General features: G+C 41.6%; 1 protein-coding gene across 1 annotated transcript in view; it reads right to left on the bottom strand.

Annotated features, from left to right (window-relative positions):
- The window catches only part of DYNC1H1 (dynein cytoplasmic 1 heavy chain 1), a 42,617-nt gene that overhangs the window by 27,536 nt on the left and 445 nt on the right, over nucleotides 1–14,636 (bottom strand). Inside the window, exons 2-24 of the mRNA XM_042873514.1 lie at nucleotides 12,503–12,590; nucleotides 11,783–11,956; nucleotides 11,310–11,565; nucleotides 10,492–10,678; nucleotides 10,020–10,291; nucleotides 9,682–9,909; nucleotides 7,847–8,923; nucleotides 7,377–7,556; nucleotides 6,735–6,884; nucleotides 6,292–6,438; nucleotides 6,023–6,163; nucleotides 5,709–5,885; nucleotides 5,494–5,604; nucleotides 5,289–5,408; nucleotides 4,819–5,058; nucleotides 4,079–4,234; nucleotides 3,603–3,716; nucleotides 2,901–3,011; nucleotides 2,611–2,820; nucleotides 2,083–2,229; nucleotides 1,742–1,908; nucleotides 926–1,099; nucleotides 58–223 (exon numbers count right to left, since the gene is read on the bottom strand). Coding sequence (XP_042729448.1) covers nucleotides 58–223; nucleotides 926–1,099; nucleotides 1,742–1,908; nucleotides 2,083–2,229; nucleotides 2,611–2,820; nucleotides 2,901–3,011; nucleotides 3,603–3,716; nucleotides 4,079–4,234; nucleotides 4,819–5,058; nucleotides 5,289–5,408; nucleotides 5,494–5,604; nucleotides 5,709–5,885; nucleotides 6,023–6,163; nucleotides 6,292–6,438; nucleotides 6,735–6,884; nucleotides 7,377–7,556; nucleotides 7,847–8,923; nucleotides 9,682–9,909; nucleotides 10,020–10,291; nucleotides 10,492–10,678; nucleotides 11,310–11,565; nucleotides 11,783–11,956; nucleotides 12,503–12,590 — 4,793 coding nt within the window. The remainder of the gene's footprint in view (nucleotides 1–57; nucleotides 224–925; nucleotides 1,100–1,741; nucleotides 1,909–2,082; nucleotides 2,230–2,610; nucleotides 2,821–2,900; nucleotides 3,012–3,602; nucleotides 3,717–4,078; nucleotides 4,235–4,818; nucleotides 5,059–5,288; nucleotides 5,409–5,493; nucleotides 5,605–5,708; nucleotides 5,886–6,022; nucleotides 6,164–6,291; nucleotides 6,439–6,734; nucleotides 6,885–7,376; nucleotides 7,557–7,846; nucleotides 8,924–9,681; nucleotides 9,910–10,019; nucleotides 10,292–10,491; nucleotides 10,679–11,309; nucleotides 11,566–11,782; nucleotides 11,957–12,502; nucleotides 12,591–14,636) is intronic.

The following is a 14,636-nucleotide window of genomic DNA, read 5'->3' as shown; positions in this document are numbered from 1 at the left end:
CAATCTATATTCACATATTTACAACATTTTAATTAGAGAGAAACAATGCAGATCTACCTCCTCTCCTTCACGTGAGGATATGCCCAGAACCACAGAATTATCTTCATTGAGAATGATGCTAGAAACGCCAGCAAACATCTTCTTGAAGTGTTTCTGAAGCTTAGCAACGTTCTTGCTGTTTCCAATGATCTCAAGCAAATCTTCATCACCAACAAAGTAAAACCTAATAATTATTTAAAATTAGATCTGTATCAAAACTCCAACTATCACTTTTATCTATTTATAGACATGGACATTTCACAGACAGACGCTACACGGGAGTAACTGACACTTAACTCTCCAGTACTGTAAGAGGGCAAGAACCATAAATTCACCAGAAGAGCGAGCTCAGTTCTAAAACCTAGCTCAGTTCATGTAACAGCATCCACACAATACTGCATATGTGCTTCATACTGTGGAGCATTTAATTTACTTATCCATCTCTGAAACATCCACAGCAGTACTTGGGAATTCTCTTACACAGGCAGAACTTCCACTTTTGTATGTTCTCTTGCTAAGTCACTCATATTCTCTCATGTTAAGCAACAGAGCAGTTGATGACTAGGGATAACTCAGAACCAGTAACTTAAATACTGGATTGTGACAGTTCAGATACTGTTCTTCAGTCTCCCCAATTAAGCAGTTCAGAAAACAATCTGTAAGTTTATAGAAATCAGCTGCAATGACTCTTAAACTTCTGAATCCCTAAAACCAGAAATTTCAGTTCCACTTCTTGAGAACTGAATTCAGTATTTTGAGGTCACAAATATACAGGTATAACACCTTACTTATACGCAGTACATTAAGACTGGCAGAGGCTTTATAGAACAGTACCCTAATCCTGTATGAAACAGCAAGTTACTTTCTCCCACAGTCAACTTCTTACCGAGGGAAAGAGGACCTCTCCCTTTCCAGGTATTCTCCCAGCGCCTTTTGGATCTTCCCAAGCAAGTCTGCCAGTCTCTCCAGTGATCTCTGCACACCTTGTATGTTGAGAACATCCATCACAAGTGGAGATTTGGACACCTTTTTCATGAGTGCCAGAAACTCAGTGCTGATGCTGCAAGTAAAATAACAGTACTTCTGTGTAAATTCACTCACTTTAGGCTGACAGATATCCAAAGTTATTTCTCTAATTGTTGCAGCTATCCTATGGAACACAAGACTAAATTACAAAACCAGCTCTTCACTTATTTCAAAATACCACCACCAAAAAAAATACAGCTTCTTTGCAAAGTTAACTCCATCACTTCCACTGCTGAAGGCTGATTTTCTTCACTTCCAGCAAAGACGCATCAAAGTGATTCTTTGATTTGATAGGAAGTGTGTGGAATAAACATGGACAAATCAATGACTTAAAGCAGAGGAAGAAAACGGCACTTTAGGGTAACATGAAAGGCTATGGAAACAGATGTAAGCTATGTAAACTTCCAGAGTTAACTGGCTGGAACTCAGAAAAAACACCTGAATTCAAATCAACCTTTAAAACTGCCTGTTACCCTTTTTATTACAAGCCTTTTTCTGTCACTGTTGTCAACAGGTAGTTTTTGCTTTATTTATTTGCTTAACGAACTTAAGTTCGCAGCAGGGTTGTAATCCAACCAGTCCGGGCATTTTGGCTTAAGAAAGTGCTACACTGAAGTTATGAAGTGGTAGACCTGTTCAGATAGGTAAGAAAGGAAAAAAGCAATCAAGAAGTTACCTCTGGAACCGTTGGGTCTCCACTGGCAGTAAGTGCTTGATGTCTGCACTACCAGTGAAGATACCCTCCAAGTAGACCCATCGCCTCTGGACATCTATCCAGACATCAAAGAGCGCCATGATCCGGTTCAGTTTATCTTCCCAGCTGAGGGCATCCTCCTCAAACACCTGAAGTTTAAATGGCACATGAACACTCATTTTAATAATACCAGGACCAGTACCTGTTAGCAGAAAACCACTTACGAGTAATAAAGTATGCATATGCAATTAATTGTCAACCGAAATACACGACAGGAAAGTCAGAATTCAATGAAGATTGTTTAGTTTTTCTCTCCCATTTACCTTGTAGTATGGTGACAGCTTCATAGCTGACACGCTATTAATGTGCTCTTTCACTTTGTTGAAAAGGTCATCCCATCCTCGAATCAATCGACATTTGTTCTGGTAATTGACCAAATCCAGTTCATAGGTGTTCCATACTTCTCTTATCTGAAGGGAAAGACAGATGAGATAAGGCATCAATTACTTCTGCTTCAGCATAATTACAAAGTACAAGTCTGTTAAGAATAATCAGATTTCTCTTTTTTATTCAAGGATTCTGAGTTCATGCTCAAGTTGTTATTAAAGATAGAGAATACAACACTACCAGCATTTTTAGAAGTCATTACTGAGGACTGCTCTTCCAAAATGATTCAAGTTTCATCACCAGAATCTTTCACACCTTTAAGCTGTTTCCAAAAAAACAGTGTTCCATGGAGTCTGCGCACTTCTATCAACAGCTTAGATTGAGTTTACTACTTAAGTGTCAGCTACCTGTCAGAACAGCTTTGATTTGACAGTAAGTGCATACACAGAAGAGTTGCTACTAGCCTGTTTCAAGAACTCCTCCAAAGCCATTTCTCCCTGCGCCACGAGCAGTACATCTTTGACGATTGCTTCATTTCTCTGTAAATCAACGTCCCAGATCTGCCCCAGGGTCAGTTCTGAGACAACCCAGTTAACATGAAGCCTCTTCATCAGCTGTTTCCAGTGACGATCTTTGAGTGCTTCTGATTTCAGTTCAATAACTAACATGTTTATCTACAGAAGACAAGAAAGCAGGTTACTCCTTGGAACACGAACTACAAAACTGAGGCGTTTTAGAAATGAGTGCAATTTACCTTCATGTAGCCTTTCAGAAGTCTCTGAACATACTCGTAGGAGGCGTACTGTCGCAAGCGGGCAGGGAAATTCTTCAGTTGGTTCAGCAGAACATCTAGGTTTTGTCGAAGCTGCCAATAACAAAATAAATATTTTTCTATGCATATGATTGCATTCATAAAAGTAAGCATCTTATTTCAGAGAGGTTTCTGTGAAAAAGTGTAATCTATGGCACAGCTTTTTCAATGTTGCAGTTATCTGTGTAAGATGGTTTGCTCTGGTGCTGAGAATACAATTTTATTTGTCCAACTGAGATTTAAGAAATTCTATTGTCATAGGCAGTTTATTTGGCTTAGTGTTCCTTTTGCTTTCTACCTCCTGAGCACTTAAACAAAACTGATGCTGTTCATCCAGCTGTAAGATGAAGTTCCCTTATTGAGGTCCAACAGCCTACTTAAAACCAGCAGAGCACACACACATATGCTCTCTGTATACGGTCCAACCTCATTAATGGAATTGCACTGGAGAATTATGTAACTTGTGACAAATGCTGTGATTTTAAGCTTAGCATTTCAAGAAACATGCTCATGAGATGCATGCAAAGGTACATAAACAGTGCAACTGGAATGTGACAACTGAGAACTTCTATCTCAAGAAGTCTAACTCTTAATTCACACACGCTTTCAGTAGTTATATGGCCTATGTGCACAGCAGTGTAGTACCTTGCGAGGCTGCACTGAAACCCAGGGCTGCTCTTTCATCTGATCAATCTGCTCCCAGACCTTTGAGAGTTCAGACCAAACGCCTTTGAGATCTTGCAACTCTTCTAGGGCTACCTAGAGTAAAAAAGGAAACAAACATCAGCAATTAGTTTCCATTTCCTCACAGTCAATATAGCATGGGGGAGTTAAAAACAACCTCTGAACATGTCAAAAACAATTAGTTAGCCTGCTAATTCAACAAGACTGCAATAGAAAGTGACCCCGCACAGATTCTCGCATTTTTTGTCACCTAATAGCTTCACAAGAGTAAGGCAGTCATAGAAGAAATGATGGACAATCTTTCAGGCTAGAACTGATTGAGACTGCATCTTGATACAATTACTTAATAATACAAGTCACTTTATAAAAGGAAGAAATAAATGGAACTGAACCATTTTGCCATGAGACTGACAAGAAGCTGTGTGAATAGGTTATACCTGGACACGTTCTTCACTGCCACTGAGCAATCCTGTGTCTGTTAGTTCCAGAGCCTCCTTGGCCTTTGCACACTTCTCACGATCATCTTTCAGCCTCCCAAATTTTCCTTCATAAATGGTAAGAGCCTGAAGAGCCTCTTCTGGGCGCAAATTGCCCTAAAGTTTGAAAGAGATGTATTAACCCAAAAAGTTTGCAGTCAAGTTGAAGCTAACTTAAAAGCAAGGACTGAATACAAAATGTTGGTTTGTCTCTTTTTTTCTTTTTCCCCATTTCCAGCATACTGATAAGAAGGCAAAATACAAATCCAGAAAAAGCCTATCCCACTTTTAAATGCAGTGTTTTGCTTTACTGAATATCACTTTAGGGAAGGCAAAAAAAAAGAAACAAAAAAAACAAAACACCAACTCTTCGGAGTTTTTCTACATGTACACCCTCTTACTGATCATTTCATACTGATGTGGGTCAAAGTTTTGTTAGTATCTAAAGCTGCCTTGCTTTTCGTACTTAAGATATTTCAGATTTTAAGGATAAACTTACCTCCACCAAACAAATATACAAGTAAGCTAAGGAACAAACAACAGTGGAATCCTCACAAAGACTCACCATCATCCATAATGAAAAATTAAAAAAAAAAACACAAAAAAAACACAAACAAACCATTAAAATGAACTGCCTACTTCTTGTTGAGTGCCAAAAAACCATCTCATTTGGTGACTGAATATTAATTATCAGTACTTACTGTTACAGGCTTTGTTTTCTCCCAGTCCGCTAGCAAGTCGGTTGTTCTGCTCTCTACTGCCCGATCCTCCTGAACTATCTTCATCTGCAGGTTTGCTACTTGCTGTTGAATGGCAGAATCCTTCCGACGCATGATGTCATTAAAGGCACCCCATTCTCCCTCAATGTTGTCAATGTACAGCCAAGAGGATGGAAACTGGAACCTCTGTTTCTCAAGCAACCGCTGACCATTGCGATACAGCTGTAGGAGATGGTGATTCTAAGTTAGTTTCACCTTTTTAACTGATGGCACAAGACTAAATATTCAACACGTTTTAACGAGCACTCACTACAGACTCCTCAGAACAGGAAGTTCAAGTCTATTCTCAGGAGGACTTGAATGCTGTGAAGCTATGCTTGAATGTCATTACTTCACTTAAGAATGAAGTCCAACATTCTCAGAAATAAGAAACGTTGAGCAAGGTAACATACCTCCACTTGCTTTTCAAACTGTTTGATTTTACGTTTCAGGGACTGCACGTATGTTATGAATGTCACTGCATCCGATGTGCTGGCAGTATCCACTGAATGCTGCTCCAGCTCTTGACGGGACTGTGTGGGGCAATAAGTCAGCATTTCAGAAAACAAGAGCAAGTTCATCTGAAAGTGAAAAACTACAGACAGATAAGAGTCTTACCTTGGAAATTTGTGAATGAAACTCCGTCATATTCTGACCGAGCATCTGGCCAAATTTGCTGAGCACTTCCTTGTGCCAGGAGTCATACTTCAAGTTCACCTTTGATTGTACCTGCAGTTAAACAAGGTTACATAATAGTTATTAGTCCTGTTATTTTCTCTTACGCACCTCGAATTTTAATGCATTTGTCACAATCAATAACTGCAATTTCTTACCTTTCCATAGTCTATCACAACAGGTCCAAATTCCTTTCTAGTTTCTGCATTGTCAAATGTTCCTCTGGCCTTTCTTATCTGAACTAAAAGGGCTTGCCACTTATTTAGGTCTTCTCCAAGGCGGTTGTATATGTTTTCAGCCTGCATATCCCACAGGCACTGGTACTGCAGCCAAACCTAATAAAGAAATTTCACATTTCTAACTTTTCCAGTACATTTTAAAAGATGTTCCCTCCAACCCTGAAAATTCCTAATGAAAATGAGCAAAGTCCACATTCATCTAAGTGTAGCACTACGTAGTGCCAGCCTCTTACCTTGACGTACTGTTCCACCTCCGTCACAATTCCCTCAACAGCACGGTACGCCTCCTCCAGGGCTGCAAGGCCATCAGGCATCCGCGTTAATCCATTACGATAGAACTTCTCTTCCTCAGACAGCTCATAATGCACTCCAACCTGAAAATTACATGTGATATATATGAATTTTAGTGTACTTGCATTCAGTCCTTCAGTAACACGCTAATGCTGAATGCAATTAAGTGCAAAGCAAAAAGAACCGCTCAGACGTAGCTACTGACACTCACCTGGTATCTCTGACTTTGAATTCTTGGTAGTGACAGGATTACTGTCTGCCATGAAAACAATTCTTGATAAAGTTTGTACCTGCACTCTTCAATTGGTGGATTCAAGTATATCACCTGGTTGGTTATTCTTAGCTCGTGTATGATGTTCTGCAGAAACAGTGAACATAGTCAGTTCTACTGGAAGATGCTACTACAACCCATGCTGACAAGAATTTGGGACTTCTTGAAGTAGCATGCACTCTTGGAAAGCAACTAACACTTATATGGGTGAAACTTAGTATTTCTTCAAAATCAGATGCAGAAAAAACGTTTACCTCCCATAAAAGCCGGAGCTAAAAATCACTACATTGAATAACCAGCAACGAAAGAAAAAAACAAATACCTCCCTCCCCACACACACATACACAAACAAAAAGCCACAAAACAAAGTACCAGTCACTTACCTTGATCTTAGGTTCTCCACCAGGCTTATGGCTCACTTGTGGAGCATCTGTATCCATGTCAACTTCTGCTTTGTCATCTGCTTGCCCCAGAAGAACTTGGGTCCAGGCTCTCAGCCCGGCTTGCAGGCGAACACCCAGGATTCTCTCAATCTACAAAAAGGAAGCCGCATTGGAGAACAGCTGCACAGTGCTGAGCCTCACTGTCAGCATATTCTGACACCAGATACACTGTGATGCCTCAAAGAACCAAGTGCTCCCTTACCAAGCTACTACACGCAAGAGATCTAAGAACACCAACTCAAAGGTTCTGTTGTTGTTCTGTTGTCATGGACATAATGGAATTAAGCAAGTTTAACTGCTTTCAAATTGGCCTAGTGTCCAATAACTTTAAACACTACTAAGGTAAACAGATTTCACTACCAGCACAGAAAATGTTGCCCATCCCTTATTGACCTTACTGCTAAGCATGTTCTACACAATCAAACACAATCAGACTTGTTTCTTCCAAGGAACTTCCTGGAGTTCATTGATCCCAAATGATAACAGCTGAAAACAAACAAGCATTCCATCATCTGCACAAATATTATATGCACCTGATTATATTCTTTCCTTCAAATAAATACTACTTGATCTGAAACATACCTCCATATCCAGCTTATTGACCCAGATTGGCAAGTTTGAATATGAATGAAGATTTAAATCATCCACAGCTTTCTGGACCCTGTTCAAGATTTCAGAGAAAGTCTTGTGATCATACACGCATGTTTCCAGCGATCTCACTTCCAGGTCTATTTTCTCTTCAATAATCAGCAGATCATCCACCTAACGAAAAGGTTTAAGAAAAAAGACAACATTTAGCTTGAGAGGTTAGAGAGACAACATCTATGCAGAAATGGTTAGTCAGGTTTTTTTTATTTTGGATGCACTAAGTCAATCAATTTCAGTTCTACTAAAATATCCATTTAGCTGACCAATTTGTGTTAACTCAACTGATCACTTCACTGAAGAGCTACTGAAGCAATACCGAGCAGCTATCACAGTCCACTTTTGCTTAATGACTCATTAGTGGAGTACTAAAGTTCAGAATTTGAAAGATAAACGGTGCAACAAACCTTTTCCTGGAAACTGAAGACAGTCTCAGCCAAACGTTGCACATATGGATCAAGTTTGTATGACTCCCACACAAGTGCAATTCCTTCCGCAATCAAAGCCTGCACCTCCTTTTTCAAGCCAGCAACCAGAAGTGAGATAGTATTACGCTCTTCCACTTTCTCACACGTTCGTTCATATGTACGGACGCTTTCAATCAGGGAAATGGCAAATGGATAGAGCTGGTTTGCCTGGTGAGCTTTGTTGACAATTGCTAGAGGAACACGGAAACCCAGCCACTTCAGGTTTCGCACTTCTTTTGAAAGTGTAATTATTTCTGGAAGGAAGTTGACTTTCAGTTTTAGGACATTTCCACTTCGACCTCTAACACGAGTGCTTTCAATGGTGAAGATACGACCAGACACGCCAAGATTGCGCTGCTGAACTTTTCTTGCCCAGTCATCAAAGATCTCTTGAGTGTTGAGCTTCATGCGAAAGCTATCTCCATCTTGCTTTAATTTCTGACCTTCTACATGGTTCTCCCAGCCTTTGCCAAGGACGTCCTCAACACGCTTCATGTAAGCAGTGAGCTGTCTATCAATCTGTTTTGCCCAAATTATAGACCCAGACACCGGAGGCAAGTCACGAACATGACTCATTTTACAAGCTTGACTTTGGGGGTATTGTACTTTAAATTTGTCATGAAGAGACTCAATGTCATCTTTCACACGCTGAATCAATTGTGTTTGATATTCACGAATGGCACCTCGAATGTGAGGCCTGACAAACAAGGCATTAAACCGAGAGAAGATCCTGAACATTTCATTGGCATTCTTTGCTGTACCAAGCTGGTCTCTCAGACGGGCAGTTATTCTTGTTTCAACCCTATCAATTCTTTCATCGTATCTTTTCATTGCTGCCTCCCAGGCTTCTGTACCTTCTTTGGAAACGTCTAACCCATCCACTTCCTTGACGTTCTCATAAGCGAGATTGACTTCTTCAATGGCATTAGCATCTGCAGCATCAAAAAGTACTTCTGCTACTTTCATATCTTGAGGTTCAGGTACATCTCCTTGATTTTGTTGGGCAACAGCAGTTACCTGCGTTAAAAAGCAGTTAATGAGTCAGCTGCCTCAAATTTTACCTAGAAATAGCTAAAGCCAGCCCATTCTAACATGCACTGCAAAGTTACATGTTAGTACCCAAACCCTTAGCAGAGTTTTAGTAATATTTCAGATTTAAGTTTCATGAAGAACAGAACTAATTACCTTATAAACTTCCACCACTGTGCAGCATAAACTCATTTTTCACTATGCTCTAGCCAAGCTTGTATATATACATATATACACACACACACGTCTTACTGTGCACGTATATACACACTAATTAATCTCCTCTATTTTAAGTCTCTTGCTATGCCTATCAACATGAATACGGTCACATAGGATGTCAAATATGTCAGAGTTAAGACTAAGACTTTTAGCAAGCGTTTTGGAAGGGAAAGTGAATTTCCAACTTGAAGAGCTGTTTCCTGAATTTGTATTTAACCTGACCACTTTAGAAAGAAGATCGGGTCTGCAGAAGCAGTCTCTGCCAGCCTGTAACTGAAGTTTCATTTCCCCTTCCCTTGCTACTCTTCTACAGAATTTTAGTACTACAGTACAACACGACAGAATGTTAAGATACACAATAAAACACCTGGGGGAAAAACTGAACAACTGACACCCAGATACCAGGACTAAGCATTTACAGTCACCTAGTTCAATATAACACCCCCTTTCCTCCTCATCATTACATATATTGCCTGTAAGCAGGAAAGCACATAGCTCTTCTGCCTGGTAACAATCAAGATTATTACCTGAGGTCGCAAGACTCTCACAATGACTGCCCTCAGCTGCTCATGCTGGCGCCTGAATTTCCTCATTTGATCAAGACGAGACTGGAGTTTCCTATGAGCAGGACTGATACGCCACACCATCTTCAGGTTCTCTTCCCTTTTTCTTTTCACAATATCTCTCAACAGAACTTGCAGCTTCTCATATTCATCATCCCAGGTTTGGAAAACTTCGAAGCATGCAACCATTACCTGAAGAAAGTTTCAAGATATGAACTTTAGCTGCCAAGTGAAGTATCTCTTTATAGTCACTACTCAATGCAAAAACACAGCTGCTGCCATTGCAAAACCCCAAAGCGTACCTTTTCGAACTCTTCATAGGCAACATGCATCAGTTTTCTGGTTCCCAACACTTTAAGCAGCTGAGAGCTCAGATCTCTTGAAATAGCCTCCACTAAACGCAATGCCCTTTGGATTGGATACTTTGTGTTTCTGATTTTTCTCAAATGGGTAAATATTGCAACAAGGGCCTGCCTTATTTTGTCTAGCTCAGTAGCAGACAGCAAGTCATTCAGCGGAAAATCTTTCATCAGTGGATTATAGTCATTCACAGTTTCCAGAGCCTGTTTTAGACCTAAAAGCAAAAGATGTTTTGATTTAGAACTTTTCATTTCATTAATCCAATCTGCACAAGACAGCAGCTTTAATGAGACCAACATTCCTCTACAAAGCACTGTTCTTTGTACAACACTGACATTTCACAACAGGTTTTCCAGAGAACATCTGAAGAACACGAAGATGATGGTAAAGAGATTTATGGAACAAATGTTTTACCTGTGTCTGTATCAAAGCTGACAGTAGCATGGAAACGTTTGCCATGCTTCAGAATATCCAGAGTTAAAAGAACCTCTGGACTTTCACGTTTTTCCTGAATACGATACAAAGCACGCTCCAAGTTTAACCAGAAGCTGATCTCCTGCAACGCAGTGCCTGATGCAGGATCTCGATCTAGTTTGGTCACCTTAAAAATAAAGAAAAAAACAGGGAGTGAGGAAGGGAAAAAACCATTTCACTTACATGGTTCTGCTGCAAAACCTTGCTCTACTACTAAATATAACTGGGACATATAACATCTACTAGGATTTAATGTTTACTGTTCCCATGAAGAAAATAAAAAAGTAGGTGCTAATTCTGGGTGCAAGAAGAACAGCAGAGTTCCTTTGTGTAGTAATAGGCAGGAGTACAACAAATTGTGAGACAGAAGTGGAGCAACTGCTCTGAAGTGGTTGTGGATGCACCTGGAGAAACATCAGAACAAAACAAAAGTCCTGTTTCTCTTAACTTGCTGTACAGATTTGAGGAATGGTTACAAACTTCACTGGGAAACTGCCAGTTATGTGCAGATGTTTTATCCAGTAGAGATAACATGGTCACATTCTCAACTGCCTACAGAATAATTTATACTAGTCTCAACATTTAGACAAGGCTTAGTCTAGTCTAGAATTAGACCAGAGTCTTTGATGCCTTAGAAAAGCAGTCTCAGATATTCTGCACGTAGTGCTACATTACCAGTTTCGCCATGAAGACACACAGTGGGCTTTTTCACGGTACTACACAGAATCTCCCACACAGTCTGGCACCTGTCTTCTTACCTTCTGTATCTCTCTAATCCAGCGATTGACTCCAGACTGCAGCTGATTGAGGAACAGTGGATCCTCAGCCTTCTCACCAAAATCTGTAACCTTTGGTTTTTCTCCACGTTCGTAGCACTGCTTGGCAACATTAGTAATGGTTGCATGAATTGGCAGACTAATCTCCGGAATTTCAATATTCTGCTGCAGATGCAAGAGGCCCATTTCAAGTTCTGCAATCTTCTTCTCAACTGAAGGAGCCATCTTATCGCCATCCCTGAAAGAGCACAGAGCGCTCTGTTTTGGCACAGAGTCAAAAAACCATCCTGGTTATCCCCCTGCCCCCATTCCTCTGGGTCAGCAGTAGCTTCATGTACAACTACACACTTAAACGCTTTCACTTACGACTTGCCTTGGTCATTGTCTTTGCTGTTTCGCATTGAACACTTGCTTTTATCTGTTAGTAGAAAAGTGCAGCATTTATATTGAATTACCTGTCTGCTTTGCCAGACTCTCTGATATAGGACTTGAAAAAGGGAGCAACAGCACTGCTAATGAAAGAGTGTAGTGTTTCATACGGCGAATCTTCACTGAGAGTGAGCACTCTCAGCTGGAGTGACACTGGTTTGTCGGCATCAATCACTGGTGTGCGCTTAATGAATGCCAGGCTGCAGAACAGAGAGGAGAGTTTTATCATCTGAAACTTGGAGCCAGAACAGCTTTAACCCGACTGCAAGTTCAGTTCACAGGACGTAAATGCTAACCTCCATCTCGTACTTTACAATCCTGCTTCTGGGGCTTGAAAACAAGGCTTCCAATAAACACATCTTAATTCTGAAGTATTCAGCTGTCACTACGCACCCACTGTACGTGGACACTAGAGGCACTCACCTTAACAAGCTTCGTATAGAAATGCAACACGTAATGGCCAAACAAAAACATGAAACTACTGAACCCCAGTTGCAGGTGTGTTGTATTTATACATATGCTTATGAAATAAGACAATTTCCTTTATGAATGTAACCTCAGAACTATTCGTTTTCTCAGTCCATCCCTTGTGATGCATTTGCTTTATCAGAGCCTACCCACTGAAAAGTCACTGCCCCCCTGAAAAGCACACTGCATGAAGCACGCGTAAATACTGATCATCTGCCTGCTAGTGTAGCTTTTGCTTCAATAGGGTAAAAACATCAAGATCTATTTTACTAACTCACCTGTTTGATTTTATTCCATAATGTATGTCATTGCTGATACTGTAAGAAATGAACTCTTTTTCCTCTTCTCCTTCATCTCCCACATCCTCTGCAAAAAACACGCTACGTAAAAAACATTTTATTTTTAAAACCTCTGTTGTCCCCTCTCAAACATATTCTGCTACAACGTTTTCTAATCTTTAATTCCTACATCAACATATCACACAAAGTAGTTGGAGTTAAATTCTACTTTGCAATATTCCTCACAGTCAGGATAGGTCCATTGGTTTTGCAGCACAACTCCATTCAATTTTCTAGGTTACCATACAAAAAAAATAAAAAAATAAAAAAATAAAAAAAAAAATCAACCCCCCCCCAAAAAAACAGCAAAAAAAGCAACACAAAGCCCCCCCAAAAACAACAACAACAACAAAACAACAAAAAGAACCACCAAAAAACCCCTCCAACCCTCAAAACAATGGACATCACAACAACCACACTGTCACCCACTTTCTGCTTATGAAACTGAATGAAATCTTCTGGAGTGCAGGAAATTTAATGCATTTTTCTGCAGGAATATGCTCCAGGACAGCCACATTTCAGAAAGAACACTAAACATTTACTTTTTTCCTTATATGCTGCTTTGTATTTTCAGACTTTTTTCTTTGAAAAGTGATTTAGAAATCAAGTCAGAACAAAAAGAGGAACACAATGCATCACAGCCCCCAGGGGCGATCAGGCAGTAGTGCAGCCCTTATCAGATGATGTAATTCCTGGGGATGTGGAGCTGTGCTGCAATGCAGAGGTTTCTGTGCAGGCTACTCCCTGATGGGGGACACACCCTGACCAGATGCACTGCACTCTTCTCCCATTTCATCTGGCCCTGCATAGGAGGCACGCTCTCAGGCTGCAACCTTGAGCACCAGGAGCCTGGCCAGACAACAATACCCCATCAGACACCACAGGAACCCATGTGAAAGCTGCTGGCAGGCCGCATAGCAAGTGATATCGCATAACGTTCCACTACTTAGAAACACAGCCTCTGTTCAGCTGTATTTGTAACCAGTAGCTTCTTTTACACTATCTATGCCGTACCTGATTTCAACAAAAAATACTGCTTTTAATTGCATCAGAAAAAACATCTCTGTATGCTGCTAGATTGGATGCAAGGTGGGCTGGGTCAGGAAATCCACCTTCCCCTAACAGCTGCTAACTCCAAACATACTGATGCAAGCAGCTTTTATGCACAATACACCAGCATTCAGCTTCTGCCACACACAGTAAGTGTCACAGAATCATAGAACGCCCTGGGTTGAAAAGAACCACGACGATCATCTAGTTTCAACCCCCCTGCTACGTGCAGGGTCACCAACCACAAGACCAGGCTGTCCAGAGCCACATCCAGCCTGGCCTTGAATGCCTCTTTCAGTGTGTGAAAACACACCTGGAGCTCCCTGATCTCTAGTGCTTCCCTGCTTTACTCCCAACGGAGCACAACCGGCCCCACGAGAGGACTTCAGAGATCACCCGCGCCGCCTGCTAACGCCGTGCAGACTCCTGTGAACCTCCTTAACGGCATACAGGTTGGTCTTTCGTCTAGAAAATTCTGCCGTCATCCCTGCTGAGCCGGGAAGGAGGAGGAGGATCTTGGGGGGGAACGGCCCCAGCAAAGCCCGGATGCGGGACGCGACGCCGCTCAGCGCAGGGCGTTCACACAGCCGCAGACAGCAGGCATTGTTTAATGGCAAACTTCCGTGTTAGAAAGGGGCCTTACTCGTATTTTTTAGCATCCGTCACGCTAGATCCTGTGACCAGAAGGGCCTATTTAGGGACTGCTGACGGTCAACGGCTGCTGCCTTAATAAAAAGCCACTTCTCAAACGAATGGAGCACATAAACCGCAGGAACGCCCCTCTGTCAGCCAGCCTGGCTGCGGTACGCAGCGCAGCACCCGGCGGCGTTTCTTAAACAAAGACACTGCGCCCGGACTGAGGAACCCGGGGCGCTCCGACTCAGCACGGCGCAGCCCCGCTTGGGCAGCTCCAGCTCCGGCCCTTCTCGTCCCGCCGTTCCGGGCGGGCAGGCGGCAGGCAGGCGGGCACCACCTGCAGCGCCGCCAGCGCCTCTCCGGCGCCCGCCGTAGCAAACAAAGCGCA

Source organism: Lagopus leucura, unplaced genomic scaffold (genome assembly GCF_019238085.1).
Source record: "Lagopus leucura isolate 7727_CA_CO unplaced genomic scaffold, USGS_WTPT01 Super-Scaffold_1, whole genome shotgun sequence".
In the NCBI taxonomy this organism is placed as follows: Eukaryota; Metazoa; Chordata; class Aves; order Galliformes; family Phasianidae; genus Lagopus; species Lagopus leucura.
The sequence above is the reverse complement of the archived record's forward strand: the minus strand, read 5'-3'. Positions and strand labels throughout refer to the sequence as shown.